This window comes from Seriola aureovittata, chromosome 22, assembly GCF_021018895.1.
Source record: "Seriola aureovittata isolate HTS-2021-v1 ecotype China chromosome 22, ASM2101889v1, whole genome shotgun sequence".
NCBI classification, from domain to species: Eukaryota; Metazoa; Chordata; class Actinopteri; order Carangiformes; family Carangidae; genus Seriola; species Seriola aureovittata.
The window spans coordinates 977,162-998,034 of NC_079385.1; the positions used below are offsets into that span (position 1 = coordinate 977,162).

At 43.3% G+C, this 20,873-nt stretch overlaps 1 protein-coding gene across 3 annotated transcripts in view; it reads right to left on the minus strand.

The window, feature by feature from the left end:
- scube1 (signal peptide, CUB domain, EGF-like 1) overlaps window positions 1-20,873 on the minus strand; it is a 111,101-nt gene that overhangs the window by 29,792 nt on the left and 60,436 nt on the right. Inside the window, exons 6-9 of one of the 3 annotated variants that reach the window (XM_056367874.1) lie at window positions 19,535-19,651; window positions 18,373-18,396; window positions 12,738-12,827; window positions 5,922-6,038 (exon numbers count right to left, since the gene is read on the minus strand). In XM_056367874.1, the coding sequence (XP_056223849.1) occupies window positions 5,922-6,038; window positions 12,738-12,827; window positions 18,373-18,396; window positions 19,535-19,651 (348 nt within the window). The remainder of the gene's footprint in view (window positions 1-5,921; window positions 6,039-12,737; window positions 12,828-18,372; window positions 18,397-19,534; window positions 19,652-20,873) is intronic. The other 2 variants (XM_056367875.1, XM_056367876.1) reach the window with 2 other exon arrangements.

A 20,873-nucleotide genomic window follows, 5' to 3' on the forward strand; every position in this document is an offset into this window, starting at 1 on the left:
TTGAGTAAACAGCTGAATGGCAGCAATTATACTCTGTCTGTTCACTACAATACACAGCCACCATGACTGTGATTACATGTGCCACCAGAGTCGACACACACACACACACACACACACACACAAACAAACACACACACACACACACACACACACACACACACACACACGTACGTAAGATACTGATTAGCTATCTCTCACAGACCCGCCACAACCTGTGTGTGCTGTTGCCAAGGTTACAGGAAGCATATTGGAATGAACTGAATGCTGCTCAGGCCTCGTCAATAAAGAAAGGACTGAAGAACAAACTCAGTCCAACAGGGAGAGATGAATGTTTCAGGCTCTAAGAGAACCAGAGGAAGCTGATGCAAGTGATCAGTGTGATATATACAACCAGATAAATGAAACTGCCTCACAGAAAGATGGCTCAGAGTCTGGATAAACTGGCAGCTTTCTCCAGACATACAGTGTACGCGATGGGAAAGCTCTAGGTGTGACCATGTTAGTGCAGCATCCCTTCAAGTCTTTTGTTACATTTCATTCTCCATCTCCACCTGCGAAACCTGCCCATGTGAAAAACAGTCGCTCCAGTTGCCACCAGATGCTGGCTCCAAGAAATAATGTATTAAAGGGTCAGTTCAGCCAAACTGCTAATCTCTCATGGTATCTGCTGCCATCACACTACAATGTTAAAACAAGACTAGGTCTAAACCTAGTATATGTCTGACCTCCTATGGTCAAATCCTGATTTTATAACTGACAAAATCACCAAACACATATATGAAAGACACAGACTGAGCTGTGATTTCAGCTGTATTTACTGCAAGAGAGAGAGAGAGAGAGAGAGAGAGAGAGAGAGAGAAAGAGAGAGAGAGAGAAAGAGAGATGATGAAACGCAGCAAAGGGACACAGGGCCGGACCCGAACCGCATACCAGGTAAGGAGTAAACCCAAATGTCACATGCTCCACCAGGTGAACCAACAGGGCCAGAGACAGACTATCTTTCTTATTTAGTCTCTTGAGCACAGCCTCCATCTGGGATCCGCAATAGTTTAGTCTTTATTTACTTCCAGAACGTAACAGACTTTTATTAGAGGGAGGTCTTTGTGTCTAACTCCCTCTGTAGAGTTGGTCATAACAGTTCGTACGACGCCTCATTACCAATGACCTCTCTCTCTCCCTCCCTCTCTCCTGCTCTCTCTGCTCGGTGTGTCTTATGTTTAGTTATTCCTCGTCCTCCTTTAATGATAATGATACATTTAATGAAAGTAGTTGATTTGCTGTAATAGAGGCGAGGATCAGTGTATTGGAAGTGCTCCTCCTCTTCCCTGCATGTCCCGAGCAGCAGAAACCAGAGTGGATCGGTAGACTGCGGCCTTGCACTCTGCTGACCAGTGGTGGAAATATCATCAATCAGTCAGTCAGTCAGTCAGTCAGTCAGTCAGTCAGTCAGCGAGATTCACGATTATAGTGCTGGCCCTGCTTTTGCGGTCCAGCCTATAATAGGCTACTTTATAAATTTAACAGTGTTCCTTTAAGTGTTCCTGTTGTTCTGGATAATCCAGTCTACAGGCAAAAGCCAAATGTTCCTCCTCTTTCAGCCTTGAAGCTGATGTAGCCACTTCCTACACCTCAGTTTCACCCAAGACCCATCACACTGTCCAGATTTTTGATCACTGGCTCACTCTGGTCATTTAAATGAATTTAAAAAAAGAGTCAAGCAGCACACCCACAGAGTCTATAAGTCCTTCACATCGTGATCTGGGCCTGACTTACAAACAGCAGCAGTAATATTTCAGGGTGTCAGCATAAGCTGCATGTGTAGAGAACCTCTGGGTTTGCATCAGTGTGTGTGAGTGTGCGTATCCCTGCTCGGTGCCCAGGTGATAGATACTGATCGATGAGCACTGCCTGCTCTGTGTCTCTCAGCTCCCCTCTGCACTGATCTCCGCTCTGGGATTTATGAAGCCCAGGGGCTGATCCAAAGTCAAATTATGTGGGCGGGGCACAGCTGGACTGCATGCCTATCCATCTTCCCCACTCAACTCAGGCCCAAAAACAGAGGGGAACTTTTCATTTTTCCACCGCTGTAAATGCTGGGTTCTGTCAGGACCACAAATCACCTGGGCAGACAGAGTGGAAGTGTTCGCACAAGCTGCTAAACTTGAACTTGACATCAGGGCAGCAGACAAGATGTTCTCCCAGCATGCAACATGCCTGTCAGGCGAGCCAAATGGTTTGGACAGTGATATGTGTTTCTACTGATTTTTATTTTTAACATGAACCAAATCCAGTAATTCACTTTCAAGAAGAATCACCATCAAATCCCCAAAACAACATCTGTCTAAGTTCAAGTGATGAAGCCTGGAGGGCCACAGGCAGTATGACGAAACTGAAGAAGGAAGTCAGGTGGCATTGCCATAGGCTGTGTCTCAGATCAGGGGTCGCATCTTTCAGAGGCTGCATCTGAAGACCAACTGTGTCACAGTGGAGCAGCTAGACTCTCCCATTTCAAAGGCTCCTTCAAATACACCTTTCTTTTCCTGGACAATGAAGATCCAACAGGTGGATCCTTCGTGGCCCAACCTATCCCAAGATTCATTCATTGAATTCAGTTCAACAGTAGAAGGGCCTTAAAACCTAAAGTTTCTTTAAGGGAAGGTTATGTGTTGTCAAGGTTGCTTGGCAACAGGAGCCAGACTTTGCCACACAACAGTAATGGGGCTTTCAGATAGGATGTGATTTGCGTTGCACTCGCCGCTCGGGTCAGCACACTGTTCGGGGGATTTGGGAAGGACAGAGCAAACATAGTTCTAGCGGGAAGCTCCCGCTGTGTTTAAGGTCTGTCTCTGCCAGCAACAAAGATGTTCCTTCCTGTGCTAAGAAACAAGCTTTAGCACTAGCCCCGCTAATAACAAGAAGAATGGGTGCAGCAAGGAAGAAGCTCTGGGGTGCTCTCAGGTACAGAGAGCAGCCAGGGGAAGGAGATCCATTTCCACAGCGACCGGTTTCAGGTCTACTTTCTTTTTACTTTCCATGCCTGGCTGGATACCTCGTTTGTATTGGTGATCAAAGTTCAACTAGAATGAACTCTGACTGCGGCACTCGCGCAAGCTCGTAAAACAGTGCACTGAAATGCACCTGTGCTTTGCTTGGCACACCTGCAAACCGCCTTTGGAAAGCAATTGGAAATAATGGGCTTCAGAGCACTGGGCTTCATTCTGTCTGAAAGCCCCATAAGAGCAGGCACAGCTGGTGACTCACAGAGAAAATCCTCGGTTGACCAGACTGTCTCAATTTGATTCAGCCTTCAGTCTACAAAGGGCCACACCTTCGTAGACTGCATCCCTCCGAAGGGTGGATGTGTCCCTGAAGTGGGACAAAGAGGGAGGACTCACACAGGTGACCACTGTTCATCTCCAGTTTCCTACAGATCTCTTTTAACTGTGACCACAATCCTTCCCTAACCTAACCATGTGGTTATTGTTGTAACCAAGTCAACAATAATCTTTCAGGTCGTTTTTGTGCCTAAACCACCAGAGCACATTCCCATCTGATACTGATTCATGAAGGCAAAAGATTATTCCAATTACAAACTATTTAACTAAGAGGAGTTGTTGCTCTGTTTCCAGTGTAACTGAATAGAACGTTTCGAGCCCTTCTGGACAAGAATGAATAACAATTTAATGATGTTTATGATTTACAAACATTAATATCTAATGTTAAGATGCAGCCAGAGCTGCCTAACGTGGAAGTTCTGATAATTATGTTTCATGCTGGGGTTTATTGCTTCATATTAGAGACTTTTATCTTCTAGATGTGGACATAAACGGGTCGAGTGGTGTATTTACTGCAGCTGCAGCTGGATGGTGCTGTCTGTGTGTATGTCACTGTGTGTGAGGGGAAGGGAGAGAGACAGAGAGAGAGAGGCCAGTAAGGGCCTCACTGTTCAAACATCTCAAAGTTTGCCGACGCGTCGTCTGCCTGCCAGGCCTGAGACAGCTCCGGCTCCAGGATTTCACACACCTACATGCCACATTCTCAAACTGCCTGACACTCATTTCACAAACACACACACACACACACACACACACACACACACACACACAGCCACAGACTATTATACAATTTATAGAAGCACACTCACATCACAGTGAGTGCCCAGATTCTGACATGCAAACGGTCATGTCACCGTCACATGACCGGCACTTGGTTGCTATAACGACATGAACACGTCCGTCAGAAGTGGGGTGAAGTACCCCACTGCTCCATCTCTGCATCCAGTGGGAGGTCCAACCACATGTGGCAGAGGAACGTGGAGGAGCTTCATTATTCTCCTCACCACACACACAAGCACAAACACACACGCACGCGCACACACACACACACACACACACACACAAACACACATCAGCATTATGTTATAGCCATAATACCCAGAATGCACTTTTACTGTAACTAGGTTCAGATTAGCAACAATCTGTAAAGGAAATTGAAGGTAACTGTATCTCACTGTGGGCAAGCTGGTCTTAAAAAATATTACACACAGTGTTTTCCAGGAAATAGACAAGCATGTACTCCTTCAGTGGAAATGGAAAACATTTCCCAAACTAAACCCTTTCACTTCTTTGCTTGGTTACCATCTCCTTTATCTACGGGATTTCAGCATCATCATCTCTTAACTACAGCACATGTTATTTTATGCACTTCAAGTTTGAGTTGCATAACTGGACAGAGAGCTGTGTAGTGAAAATGTCCAAATATTCTACAATGGACATCAGAGATATTGTTGCACTGATTCAACAGTGTGACTCTGAGAACAAGAAGAGCATCAGTTGGGGTCAAAGGTATTCAGCAGACCTTACCTTTCCTATGAAAAGCTTTGTTCCTTCATATACGCAGCATTTCAATAATAAGTAGCCTTTAGAGGAGCTATTTGTAAGCTTTGCTATTGCTACATAGCTAATGCCACCATTAACAGTCTTGCAGAGAGCTTCAGCCATTTTTGTGTTCACAATAAAAGGTTATATGTACAGTATATTATAAGGTTATAATACGTCCTGTGAACAGCAACTTCCCTCGGGGCAGACTGGACCCTGGGGTGACTATTGGTTATAAGTTACAAGACGGTCCAACTGGACAGGTGATAGAAATAAAAGCAAAACAAGAGTGTTTCTTCCCACCTCTGTTGGTGAGAAAAGGAAGGACGTTTGATGCTGAACTCTCAACTTTTCTTCTGGACTGGTAAGTAAACAGCTGCTAATGCTTACGTTAGCTATGAAGCAATAGCAAAACTTACAAATAGCTTCTTCTAAGCCAACATCATATACCTTAGGTTGAACATAAATCTACAAAAACAACACCATAGCATCACTGGTAATAATGTTTTGTCTAAAATAAGGACTAATCCATGTTTGTTCTTTTCAGCGAAGCTCTCCCTGAATTCGTGAACACGTGACCCGAATGCCTCCTCCTGCCCACTCACTGCGGCTTTGTCGAGCCACTGCCTGTGTTTGACTCAGCCTGAACCCACAGGTCAGCCTCATTCAGTGAGACTGTTTGTTTAGAGGAAAGCCAAAACCCTATAATAATGTGTTTGGGATGTTTAGGCCCACGCTTCAGCGGCCTTCTCCTCGGACCACTGTCATTGACGTCACCGGTGGACCGTCGGAAGTGGCGAAATGCTCAGCGGCAAAGTCAACAACAACAAGCAGCAGCAGCACCAGTGACCGCGACCAGAGCGCCGTGCAGTTGGCAGTGAAGTGGATGGTGGGGGTCTGGTTTGGCTCTGGATCACTCAGATACCTGTCATAGCAGGCTCAAGTGGACCTGGGCTTGTCTGCACGCACAGAATGCTCAGTGAACAGCAGGCTTGCAGGCCTCACACACACATACAGTCCACACACTGTCGCGTACTTACTGACCTTTACAGGTTTTGCCATCCGGCTGCAGGGTGAATCCCACGGGACAGCTGCAGCGCACCCCTGTGGCCGTGTCCTTGCACGTCCTGTCACAGCCGCCGTTGTTCACAGCGCAGGTCTCTGCAGACGGCAGCATAGAGAGAGATGGAGAAAGAGAAGGGGGGGGGGATTAACATGTGACCCCTGCTTCTGAAATATCATGAAAGAGAAACTACAGACACTGAAGGTGATGTGGGTTGAGACAAAGCTTCATGCACAATCAAACAACAGCACACTAGAATATAATGTATTCTTGTGTTTTTTTCATGGAGCTTTGTCAACACACAGATGAGGAAAGTACATCACAACACCCCAGTTTTCATGAGTAGAGACAGTTTCATACAGAGATAAATACGATGTTCATACACACAGAAAGTCACAGTCAGGATCTGTTTATCATTGACAGCAGTGTTTCAATACAACAAGACAAAAACACATGACACTGTGCTGATAAAGGAGGGTGAAGAACTCTTTGGCCCAGAGGTCGGTCCTGTTTCCAAAAGTGACAAGAAATCAGTTAACACAAATAAGAGGTAGGGTTAAGGTAAGTAGATAGAAAAATAAAGTTAGTGCAAGGTGCTGTAAGTCTAGAACACCGCTGGCAGGACCGGTGTGTATATTTTCCTCCAGAAAAATGTTCTTGTATGTGGCACAGATAAGGTTTGCTCAGACTTGTGAATATTGCCTGAGCTGATCCCAAAACAAACACAAGCTCATGGTAACTCTAGCTCACCTGCTCAGCCGCTGTTGCTTTAGCAAAGCTCAGCACACACTTTCCTGATGGACCTCGAGAAGTGCTGAAGAGGTTGAAATCTGATATTGACTCATGTTTGTTGAAAGGGATTTAATAAATCTACACGGAACAAGGACGTTTCACTTAGTAACTGTTCTGCCTTTGGTGGGTTTGACTTCCAAAAAAAAACCCTACATATTGCTGTTGTGTGAATGAGTGCATGAATTAAAGATCCATATGGTATAAAGGTAGATGTCCATGTGTTGTTTGATTATAAAGCAGGTCTATGTTCTTTATTAATACTGTGAAAGTATCACAGCGCTCAGTCCACAGAGAAATGCACACAGCCTGTATTCAGAAACTGAGCATTAAAACCAGCCGTCAGGACTTCTGGAACTTTGTGATGTCACAACAAAGCAGTCACCGCTCTCAGCTAGAGCCCAATCCCTGCCCATCTGGACCCACCATGCAACCTTGCAGGACTTGGTTTACCTGAAATCTGCTATATTTTCATTAGATCACTCAGAAAACAGTCACGACCTGTTGTTACTAGAGCTCAAGAGAGAAGCCTGAGAGAGGATAACTAATGTAAAAGTACACTGAGATGGTTTTTGGGTCTTAAAACCACAAATATATCTTCTTATAGATCAACTCTTTTAAAACTTGTAAAATATGGAGCTTTAAGACATTTCTATTTATACATGGCCACTGGTCAAATTCAAAACAAAACATTATCAAATTTATTTTCCTTAGTAGTTCCTAAAAAGTCACATGCTAGATTTCAAAGGCTTTTGCTGGACAACAGCAACATGTAAATCAGGGATGTTCCTCTTCTTTCTGGCATATTTTCCCTATTTAATTAGAATGCCAGCAGATTGTGTGTCTGAGTGAAGGGGGAAATAGGAAAAGCCTTTTCAGGCAGGCAAACACATCCACATCTAGAGCTGGAGACATTAGCATAATGCCCTTTTAGAATGCAGAGTCACAAACACATCAGAGCCATGATGGCCGGAGCTTTCTATCAGGAAACAGGAAGGTATTTGTACATTTGTTTGTGTTCCCTCATGCAGCTCCAAACAACATCAGTCTCATGGCTTCTCTCTGTTTTCTGGCTTGCATTTGTTCCTCGCTGTGTTTATCCGTCAAAGCTCTGTGTTCGTCATTCGCAATCCTTTTCGTGTCTAGCTCTCTGTTTGGAGAAGCTCTGCGGACAGATAGCTAAATTCTTCCAAATTCTTTCAAATGGAGAACGGGGGCAGGAGGTTTTTCTCAAATGCTATGTTGTAGTGTTCCCTGGAAGGAGAGACACTCCATCATCCAGGCAGCCTGTCTGATTGGCCCTGTAGGGTACGACAGCAGAACCACGTCCCTTCTGCACGCCCCAACTTGGGTCACCTGCACAGGTGTATACAGAAGGTGTGTGTGAGTGTTGAAGGTGTGGGTGCATGTGAGCAGGCCCAGTGCGTGCAGGGGTGGTGTTTATGGGTCAGAGTGATTTATACTGAGTACAGTGGGCCCTATCATTAGCTGAGGGTGAGTACAGTCCTGCTCACAGCTCTTCTTTCTCCAGGCCACATCCAGCCCCGGGGCCTGCAGGCTGGGGGCGGGAACACAGACCGACCGTCGGCCGTGATTGATGTGCTGGACAAGCTTAACGTACCCCCTCACCCCCTCATGATGACTGGAAGCACCAGGTTTTGTGCTGTTTGTTGAATGTTTCATCGGTTTTCTTTGGTATATTTTTATGAATCAAATCTGATCAAATATTCAGTGGTGAATAACTACATACATATTTACTCGACTATTTCTAATTACTACTTTATATTCCACTATATTTCAGAGGGAAACATTGCACTTTCTACTCCACTACATTTATCTGACAGCTTTACTTACTATTTACTTTTAAGATACAACACACCATGGGCGGAGCCAGACATTGTAAAGATTCGGGGCTTAGCATCAGGTCTCAAGGCTCCGCTTGTTGTTAGGTGACCTAAAGATGGCGATATTTCCCTAGTAGATAAAAGAGCTCCATTGATTTGCTGGTCCGGTCAAAGAGACTGAGATGAAATGACACCAAGTTGAAGTTGTGTTGTAATCTTTATAAAAAAAAATTCCGGGCCTTTACTTCTTTGTGTTTCTTCTTCTTTCCTCTCTCATTGATAACCTGACGACCCCTCAGATTGATCCATGTCCCTGTTTATAAAACTGTATATGAACCTGCAACAACTACAACAGTGACATGCTGCTCACACACTGACATATATAATCACTCACAGGAACCAAATCAGGACTTTTACTTTAACACTACATTTTGCTGTTGATACTTATTGAAGTATTTTTACATTGACCCGAATATTTGTTCCACCACTGAAAATTTTATATGGCCACACTTTGAAATTTATGATGACACTTACCTTAGTTAACAGAGAAATGTATATATAAATGTATATAATTATATATATATATATATACATTTATATATATATCCCCTGTAAAACCATCTTGTCTTCTGTATTGGACAGTTTAACTAAACTAGATGTAATTTGTGATTTTTTTTTTACTCCTGCTGTCAGTCTTTATGTTGATCTGAGATACAGTAACCGACTGTAGCTTCATATGTCACAGAGACAGCTGTAAGAGTGGTATCAATCTACTCATAATTCCCAAAATCCTGAACTACTTTTTCACTGAATAACAAACTGTCTGTTCACTATTGTGCTCATCGTGGAGTGGAACTCTTCTGTCGTTAGTGTTACTAATGACAGCCCATTAGGACTGTACCTATATGGTAAAGACTAGTTGTTGACCAGGATAAAAAAACACATTTCTTTAACATATTCATGACATGATGCACAATTTTAACAGGATTTAAATCTGAACAAGCAGCTGAATGAGGTAAGTGTACAAATGGAAATGCTGATGTCTGCAAACCGCTCTCTGTGAGAGGAGGACACATGTTCTATTGATTAAAGCTGATGTGCACTGTGTTAGCGTCTGCACTGTTAGAAAAAGGTGTGAGGGGCAAGATCAACTTGCCCACTGCACCATGATAGGCACCTACAACAGCTGCCAGTCATCACAGCTCTGTCCTGTAATCACTCTCTGTGGATTCACCTACACACACACCTACACACACACACACACACACACACACACACACTCAATTTAGCTCCATCTGTCCTGAGGTGATGGTTTATTTGGACTTCAGGGCCACAGCTACTGCACACTACCCAGTTTCTGTTTTGACACTTGACCCGGCTCCTGATTTAGCTTTTCACTCAATATCACCATCGCAGTCTCTCAGTATGACCCATGCTCCCTCCTCTCCTCTTCTCTGCCCTCTCTTCCCTTTCCTTTTCTCTGCGGCGCCTTTTCATTAGAGCCTCAGCTGCAGCTCCATTTGTCTTGACCTGCGTGTTGTCTCCGCTGTGGCAGCGGTGGGGGCAGAGACGGGAACGCCACATGTCAGAGGAAGCAGACAAACTGATAGCAGTGTCAAATCTAACATACTGATGCTGCTCAGGCCGTGCCAGTGCAGCACTAAGGTGGCCCCTGTGCTCTCAGCAACCACATGCACGCACACGTGTCTCTTCATGATGGAGCCACATATATGTGCATGTGTCGGCTGACTCCAATATCAGCTGTTTAATAGGTAAAGGGATAATGTTTCTATCTGTGCAATCAGAAACCTGGAGGCAGTTCGATACATTGGAATAAAAGCCTTTCAAAACTTAGACCAGGTCTAAGTCTGACATGTCACTAACTACTGTTGCTGTGAGTGATCTGTATCTCATTGTGGAGGAGCTGCATACAGAGATGAATAACTTTAATCCCTGCTGGGAGGTTTTTCCTATGTAATCCCAGTGGGGTAGACATGACAACCCACTTCAGGTTACAAGTGGGACGCCCTCGGGAAAGGTGACATGTTCAAAAGGAGGTGAAGCAGTGTTTAGCCAGTGAGGAGAAATCAAATATTTAGTTACAAGGTTGTTGAGGGAGGAGAGAGGAAAACAGAGAGGTAGAGGAGGGACAAGGGAGCATCCTCAAAACCAAACTCTCCACTCTTCCTCCAAGCCACACTGGCCAGAACCAACTGAAATGAAACTTGTGCAAGTATGGAACATGGTTTAATACACTACAGTATAGCACATTGGTTTGGAGGAGATTTCTGATGTACCTCTGTCGTAGAAATAAAAGAAAGGTTAAATTCAGAGGACAGCAGAGGAGGAAAGTGAATTGCCCTTTAATGATGTGAAAGTCTGACTGACCGAGTCGGAGCAAAAACATTTGGTAATTCATGGAAAGACGTTTTTAAAGGTCCAAGAGTAGGAAGCGGCGGGTGAAGTCCTTCAGAATCCAAACCATGATGTTCTCATTTATTAGTAGCTATCACTTGGCTTTTATAGTAGGAGTGAAATACCTAAAGATGGACTTTAAGTGATTGTTCAGGTAATTAGACGTGGGGTTGACTGAGGTACTGATCTATCTTCAGTGTGTTACCTGTAGTAGATCCAGATCAGAGAAGCAGCAGCGGTACAGAAGCTGAGTGATGAGCTGCTGTGGACAGGGTCAGCAGAGAAACATGTTTTAGACAAAATACACAGAAAAAAAGCTAAAATCAATCATGTCTCTATATTTTGAATATTTTCACACTTTATCTGCTGTCAAACAGACCTTTACTTTGGAACTACAGTTTGTGAACTGTTGAATTACCATATTCCTACACACCATCCCTGCAGAATAATACAGTGCATGTAATAGTTGTTCTTGTGTGTAGGAATACGGTAGTTTAGCGGTTCACAAACTGTAGTTCCGAAGTAAAGGTCTGTTTGACGTCAGATAAAATGTGAAAATATTCAAAATAAAAGACGCTTTTTTTTCTGTATGTATTTTTTACAGTGACTAAAATATGTTTTTTCTGATGATCCCGTCCACAGCAGCTCATCACTCAGCTTCTGTACCTCTGCTCCTGCTGCTTCTCTGATCTGAATCTACTGTAGGTAACACACTGACAATAGATCAGTACCTCACACAACCCCACGTCACATTACCCCAACTATCACTTTAAAGTAGGAATCTCTGAGATCTCAGTTTTGTAATTTTGGGTGACACCTATGGTGAACTGCACCTTTTTGAACCACACAGCACTAACTTTGAGTTCTTTGTTATTTTGCACAGAAGTCATATCAGACACCGGATTCAATGCAATGCGACTTCTGCGTAATTTCATCAGTGGGTCACAGGCTCAATCACCATTGTGTTACCTCATTCAGTGATGCTGACACTTATTCAAATGAATGAATCAAGATTTCCACTTCAAAAACAGACTGGATTCAGTTTGACCAGTGGCTCTTAAAAGATGGTCCAAGTGAATAGACACTGATGTACAGTAATAAAAGACACATCTGATGATAGAAATCTCTACTGTGTCACTTGAAGTCTTCAATACGAAAAACTAAAACCAAACCAAACATCTATTTGGTCAAAGCTCTGTCCGGTGTGCTGACCTTAACCTTGATACCTCAACCTTGAACAAAGGATTCACAGGGATGTGGGACATCATAGGACTGGTGTTTCTTTTGTCGCCTTTACTGCAGCTGCTACAGGAGATAGGTTTTGGGAATATTCTCCCAAATATTCTTGGTGCAAGTCGGGTTTCTGACCATTTTCAGGGTTTTTTCTTTGCTAGTAAGTTATAGGTAATCAAAAATAAGGGGACTGGAACACAAAGCATTTGGAGTAAGGTCTAACTGGAAAAGTAAAAGTTAGTTAATGAGAAAACCTTAGAGCCATCCAGAAGTTTCAGTGGGTAAAGTTGGGGAGGAAGGGTTTAAAGGAAAACAGCGACCTCTTCTACTCCTTTTTCATCACGTCAGATACAGTTGTAACAGAACTGTGACTGTGGGAGTAGACACAGTGGGCACCAAAGGTTTACAAAAAAAAAAAAAAACAGAGAGAGAGGAGGACAAGGAGGAACGGAGAGGAGTCGGGGATACAAGCACAAGCGCCATGGCAACACATAGAAAGAGGAAGAAAAGAGTTACCCATAAGTAGCCGCCGTTTCACCCGCTTGTCCACATCAGCTACTGACGTGGCATTGAACTCAGAGCTCTCAATTGCAGCCTCATCTTTCTCTAAAACACAAGTGACAAGGGGACAAACAGTGAGCAGCAGGTTAATGAGAAGCCCAAATGACCAGACCTTCAGCCCCTCTTGGCGTTTGAGCAAAAAACCAAAGCCAAGAAGCAAGAAGCGATGAAGAAGCGCCAAAATCCCTGTTAGAGTGTTAATCCCCAAACAATTGATAAATCCCCCAGAAGAAATAAAAAAAATAAAATAAATAAATGAGAATGATCAGTATCAGTGTGTAGCTTACAAAATGAAGCAGTTGGTAGGCAAGTAGGTAGGTAGGGAAGGAGAGGGGGGAAGGTTCAGGGCTCACATATGAAGAAAGTAAAAAAAATGATAGAGGTGTGGGGTTTGGGGATGGAACGGGGGTGAACGTTTTTGGGGGATTTTAGTTCTGATGTTGACGCTGCTGTTGTCGCTGATGGATTTTCTGTCTTCCATATCAAACAGCCGTGCTTTGTCAGCAATGATTTCCTCGCGGTTAGGATGGAGGAGGAGGGCAAGAGAGGAGAGGGAGGGGAGGATACATGTCCAACATTTCCAAGACAATAATGACGAGGAGGAGGAGGAAGAGCGGGTGCAGGGGAGGAAGACTAGGCGTGAGGTCAAACAGCTGAGTTGGGAGAACAGAGTGATGACGAAGGTGACTGAGAGGAAAATGATGAACAGTGGAGAAGAGGATAAAGAAACAGAGAGAGAAAGGGAGGGAAAAAGACAAACTCAGTCCCATCATGGCCAACAGTGGGAGGGGTATGAGGGAGGGGGGCACACACTGAGGAATGGGGAAGTGTAGGGAGGACATGCAGAGAAATAAAAAGCGGAGGGGGAGGGGGGGGGGGTCTGGGGGCAGCGCTGGTTGCCTGTTTGTCTATGGAACACATCACAACTGGCTTTAACAGTCAACGCTGGAAAAACCACATTCCCAAAGCTGGGCAGGGGAGGTGGGGGGAGGGGGAGGAGGAGGTGAAAGGGGGTAGGGGTGGTAAGGGGGGCGATGGTTGTAGAAGGGGGCGAGATGGCTGTTAGGATGGTGTATGTGTGCTGTGGTGGAGGGGATAGCGGGTTTGGTGATGGGGCTGGGAGAGGGAAACTGCCTTTCTCTGGTCTGAGTCATTACAGCCTGAATGAGAATCTCTCTGTGAATGGATGCTGTAGGACTGGCCTTTGATGTACACACTCCTCTGGGGTGGTGGGTGTTGAGGGGTGGGGGGGGTGGGGGGGTGGATATTGGGGTAATTAACATCCATTCCTTTCCCCTACCCTGTCCCTCCACCATTTTTCTCTCTCTCCTCTCATGCTCTTCATGGACAAAGTGGAGGACTCTCTGAAGGACACTCAGGGATGAATGGAGGCTTTCTGGTGAAATGTGGCCGTGTGAATGTGTGTGTGTGAAATTGTTGAGTCGAGAGCCTGTGCATACCAGTTTGCGCGCTTTAGAGCATCTGCCTGCTCGAGCGTGTGAAAAAATCTGTCATAGAGGGAGATAAAATGTGTGTGTGTGTGAGAGAGAGAGAGGTTGACGCGTGAGACAGGTTGAGAAGAGGTGGGAAGAGAGGAGTCCCAGCCATTCACTCCTAAAGAGTCTATGGGACGAAGCAGCGATCGGAGGCCCACAGAGAGGGGAGTGTTTTAGAGAGCCAGACCTACACAGGATGACGGGCAGGGGGGGTTAAACCACTCTATACTACTACAGCTAGGAGGAGAATGGTAAAATGCACTGGGAGGACACAGAAGGACCAGGGTTGGCAAAAACAACAACAGCAATAATAATGTTCTTCAATTCAAAAAAGAAAAATGAAAGGGAAAAAAAAGAAAACAGATAAAGGAAACCGTACAAATGCAGTGCAGGCTCTCCCATGCAGCAGGGCAGGCAGACGAGCAGACAGACAGAAGGACTGGTGTGGCAGACAGGTGGACGACGTGTGAGAGGACACATGCAGCAGGAGGGCAAGTTATGAGAGTGAAGGAGGTCGAGCAGTGAGAGTCCCTGCCTCTCTATCAGGGTGTGTGGCACAAGGACAGAGGTGGTGGGTGGGGATGATGAGGCATGGAGGTCATTTTGGTGTAGGTGGGTTTTTTGGTTTTGGCGAGCTGGTTGCGTTTTGTCTGGGTGCTGTGAGGAGGATGAGGATGAGGAGGTAGTGAGAGAGCTGGAGGAGGAGGAGGAGGAGGAGGACGTTAGGTTTGCTTTCGTGGGAACTTCACCTAAGATCAGGCTGCAATTGAGATGTCTGCTTTTAACCCCCACCCGCCCAACCCCACCCCAAACACACACACACACACACACACCCACACACAATCACTCGTTCCTCTTGTGCACTGAGGATTGTTTCTTATTTCCACCTGATTTGGTTTTAACATTGATGCTCAGACAAGACAGGCAATCAGGTACTATCACCAGAAAGCAGGAAGAGGAGGAGGGAGGAGGAAGGGGGAGCAGAGGGGCAGCACTATATAGAAAGGGTAAGAAGGGGTTGGGGGGCATTAAAGGTTGGCCCACAGAGCAGCTGGGAGTCTTGGACCACAGACACAGGGGTCCTTTCTCTCGCCAAGAGAGACGGAGAGAGAGAGAGACAGAGAGAGAGAGAGAGAGGACACGAGACATTAGGAAAAGAGGGAGAGTTCCCGCTCGCTCGCTCGCATTCGATTTCCTCTTCACAGCTTTTTCTTGATGGCATGTTTCGCTTCTTCAAAGCAGCTGAAAAGAAAAAGGTTATCACCAGTGAAAACCTGGAGCTGCCGGACAGCAGGTCAGCAGTCTGCTCCGGAGAGGGAGGGAGGGAGGGAGGGAGGGAGGTGTTTCCAGTGTTCCAATACACATCAACATGACATCAGATAACTGTGTGTCAGTGTGTGCGATCAACAGCACTGACATCATGTCTGTCATTTCACAGTTAGTTCACATTAGCTGGGCAGGTGGTTATAATCTCACCAGGAAACATGTAACAACATGTTAACTCACACTTCAACATGGAAAACTTCATGTTTTTATTTGGTTCCTTCAGATTTTCAGTGGCCAATTACAAATGAACCAGAACCTGTAAACAAAAGTCACATGGACTCCCACTCAGCTCATTAAGTAGACAGGGATTTGGTGACCTGTCGTCCTGCCAGGTTACAGATTGGCAGCGAAGCCAAAACACACTGAATCCAAATTCTGAACTAAGTGATTGCTGCTTCAGGGATTTCTACTGGAATGAACTGTTGTGATCGCTAGCTAAATAAGACGTCTGTCCACACTGTGGTTTGGTCTGACTTCATTATGTTATGCTAAACTCTCTGAGTCTGAGAAACTGTTGGTTATTCTGGGAACTTCACTGCAATGGATTTGGATGGAGACCTTCCTTTTTAAGTGTTTTAGTGCCACCTGAATCCAAAGGCCACACCAAACTGAAGAAGAGCTGGTCCTTCACACTTCTTACATACTTTATACCACTTTATACTACATACCATTGTATTGTTGCACCAGCATTTTACACACGCCAGAATAACCAGATTCTAGGGCTGCCCCCAACCAAAGATTTTCCTGGTCAGTAGTTGTTAGTTCAAGCCATCAGTCAACTAATCATCACATGTTATCATATCAATTCAAATAGTTACATTTGTGTTATTGAGGGGCATTAGAAAATGATTTGAGTCCAGAGACAAATTTTTAGTGGTAGAAGTAACACTGAGGTACATTACAAAGAAATACAAAACTGTAATAATGAGCCTTTAGAATATAAATCTTTAGGATGGAAATAATTACTTTTTATATCAGGCTGCAACAGGACAAATTCATGGAAATATGGGAAAGATGGATAAGGTACATAACACCTGTGTGTCCATCATTTGTATGATGTCTTTTTTTCTCCAAATGTCTTCTTTTTCTTGTATTTCTTGTATTTACTTATTTATAATAAAAATTTATAATTTAATTTTTTTTTCTTCTTGTTGGATGCCTGTAATTTAATTTGCTTCACTGGTCCTAAATAATTTCATTATTATCTATTTTGAATTATTGGATTCATTATTTTTGTTCGTAACTGAGTTTCATAGAAAGCTTTAAATCGATCATGAGGTAATACAATAATAAAATAATATAAATTTCATAACCACACACATGAAGCAAGCTACTAACAACCAGCAACCAGTAAGAATGTAAAGAGTGCGCGGCCATGCTAAGTGGCTAACGTTAGCCTACTTACATGTTTGACCTGCTGGAGCACATATTAGCACATTGCTAGCACCTAGGAAGAGACTAACTGAGCCAGTAAAGAAGAAAAAATACTACTTTCAATCACAATGGCTAACGCAGCACTGTCATGTCACAGTTTAACTTGCACACTTTCAAAAAAAAGGACTCCGGACTGCAACTATTGAGCCCTGAAAATGTTGGTTTACTCAACTCCACAACATGCCTTATCTTTTCATGGAAGGCTGTATCCTCCATCCCACTGTGTAAACTCCAACTGCTGTCAGTGGAAGTGCTGATGATGGAAGGGGCTGTGTTTAGAGCAGAAACTCACTAACTAGTCTAAACTGGATTAAGTACTCATCTTGTTTTTTTTTTTTTAATCCAGATGTGTTTAGCTTTTTATTTTTAGCTATAAAAACATTACTGAGGTCCAGAACTCAGTGACCTCATAGCTGGCTACAGGCATGGTTGTTTCAAAATTTGAGGCAGAGTGTCCCCTTAGAGTTGAGTTATTATTTCATTACTAAAAATGCCCAGTTGGTGAACCCAAGATCTCAGTTACATTACTGTCTAATAACCACAGGGACCAGCTGTGTAACCGATGTCTGTCTGTGACTGAATGACTGACTGAGTGACAGAGGGTCGCAACTTCCTGTGGAGTTTGATTTTTTTCTTTTTCCCTGCGACCAACAGCCAATCAAAACCTGGTCTAAGGCTGGCTGTTAGGGGGCAGCCCTGTGAGAGCCACTATAGTGCTAACACATTAGTTGTTATTAACAGAGCTGACTCTTGCTATTACCTGAGCTCTGAACATAATAGATACATTTTTTTTTATAAATTGTGCACACAATTTATTAACTCATTCCCTCAAATTTTTTCAACATTTTCCCAAAGATAACAGGATTAAAGTGTTTCATCTACATACATCAACATAAAACTGTTAAACCCACTTTGTTTATTGTGTACTGCTTCACACAGAAACATGTGTAGCTTTCAGTCAAAGGAAAACAGTGTAGCATCAAACCTGTGTGAGACAGAGTTGAGGTGCTAAATCCCCTTAGTCTGATTAAACAAATTCAATTATGAGAGGTCATTTCAGTTCACACTTCTATAATAACTGAATGAGAGAATTTTAAGGAATAAAATCGAGTAATTTGAGGACACTAGTTTGATTAATTTGACAATATAATTTAAAGAAATTGGGGGTATGGATGATTATCATATCAATCAGAACATAAAACATTTTTAATGAGACAATATCTTTTCTGCACAATCATTATTAATTCAAGGGTACAAATTACACATTTGTGTGCACAAATTATCAGTATATTAATACCTGTGTGCTCCACAGAGTTATGAACAACTCCACTTACCTGGATCACCTGATTCATCCTCTACTGATGAGACAAACAACAAGATGACAAATATAACCGGTTTAAGCCCGCGGTTATTACTGGAAATCAAAGAGTAATTCAACAGTAAACAGTAATTACTGTCATTAACCAGTCAACACTGGTCTCCATATCCTTTATGGCGACAGAATTAACCTCTCAAGTGTGTGTGTTCATCAGCAACCATTAACATGAAAGGTGAGTGATGATACAACAGTTTTCAAACATTAGGTTCTGACTCTTACAGTAAAGTTTACACTGACAAAACATCCGTCCGGTGACTTATTTTATATCCTTTCATTACCTTACCAATGTTAGGCCTATGCTAACAACACATTGAATAAGTAAAAGTTTTTTCTCTTGTTTCTGACTGTTAATTATAGCGCCATTTCATGGGAAGTATTAGTACATCATTTCCAGTTTCACATCTCTGCCTCATTGCAGCTCGCAGCAAACTGAGCAAAGACATAAGGTAGCAGATAATGATGAATAGGCCACGCCGACATACACCATTCAATATGTCACCTCAGATTTTGGTTAATACTTGCCCTCAAATCATTTTCACCAAATCTGATGAGATTCTCTCCACTAGGTTTTGAAGTGCATTTTTTTGGTATTTGTGGTGCCCCCTATGGGTTGAACTCAGAATGCTTTTGTAGGCCTATTCCCAAACTCCCAAAAAAATATCTACAAAGATTTTTGATGATTGCACAAATCGTTGATAAATTATGGCCAATGTCCTGCTAAGCCCCTTGTGAAGTTGATTGGTCAATATCTTTAAAACTAAATAAGAAATCAACAAACTTTTAACACTTTTGATGAGTTTGGTCCAATGATGATCTAGAGAAAATTTGATAGAAATTAGACCTATGGTAAAGAAATGTCAAAAAGTGTTTTTCAAAGATTTCAACATGGTGGAAAAACCATCATGGCCGACTCTTATGGTCCAAGAGCCTTGTTATAGAGCACATGGAGCTAGACTTGTGTGAACAACTTCAAGTCAACCAGACATTCTGACATATTGTCAGAGTGGATGGACTGATTGTGCTTAAGTGCTGTTTCACATATCATAGAACAGATGTTACAGTCAAACAGCTGTGACAGCTTCAGGGTCTGTGTGGGAGCCATCACGGCCTTCACTTACCGATGCAGGTCTTGCTGTCTGAGTGCAGGGCGTATTTCTGATGGCAGCCACACACTGGTCCCGTGTCTGTGTCGTCACATGTGTGCTGACAACCCCCATTTCCATAGTTACACGTCACTAAAGAAAACAAAACATTTAAGTCTTACTCCTGGTTTGTACAGTATGTTTAACACAAGGCTCCAGATGTTTCTATTAACAACTAATTATTTAGCTACTATAATGACATAGGAAGACGGAAGTCACAGAGGGAAATTTGAAATGTTGATATAGGGCTTGACTTGACAGGTAGGTCATAAAAAGATGAAGAGAGAGGAAGGGGGAGGAGAAAAGACAGAGTGAGAGATGATGATTTGGATTACCAGAAAAACGAGAAAAAGCAACCGTCTCCTAGAAATTACATTTCTATAAAACTGAACTGCAACAGCAAATATGTTTGGTAGTAAACGTGATCTACAGCTGGATTATGTTCAGAGGTGAATGAAGCACTTCATTTAATAACAGCAGCAGAGTCATGACCAGGTGGTTTGGGTGAGCAGAGGATGAGCAAAGTTCACCACCATCACACCAGAGACCAGGTTCACATCCACAGTCCTGCCTGTGGTTTAGACAACAAAAGCTCTTTGGTTGAGGTCATGTATTTGACAAATCTCTAATATGTAATGCAAAATGTTCACAGACATATAGTTTCCACTAAAATATCTGACCTTGCTGAACAATATCCTACAATCTCCACTTGGTAAAAAACAGTTTCATGGACGCTCACAGATCCTAGTTCAATGATTTCAGGACGCAAAGACAGGTAGGTGCAATGCAAATGTGAACACACTCATGCACTCAAAACAGCAGGTATGCATATAGATGAATGCCAATTGAGAAACAGGAAGTGACTAAATACACAAGGCAGAGCGAGGCAACAATCACCAAGGTGGGAAACAAAACCACCAACAGACACACAAAGTAAGGAATTTCAAAATAAAAAAGACCCTTCAGAACCAACCTAAACCGCCATCTTTATCTAAACTGAACCAAAGAGCTGTTGTTGTCTAAACCACATGCAGGACTGTGGGTGTCTCTGGTGTGACGGTCGTACATCCTCCATCCATTTCCATCACCTCCTGCCAACTCTACTGCTGTTTTTAAATGTAGCGCTTCATTTATTCAAAAGATGCACTGCACCCAAACATAAACCAGCTGGATATTAGGTTCAGTACAGAATGGATTTGCTGTTGCAGTTCAGTTCAATAGAAATGTAGTTTCTGGTAGACTTGGTTGAAGCAGTGATAGGTTTTAACACTCCTTAAAATTACAATGACTATGAAAGACAGTTGAGATCCTAATT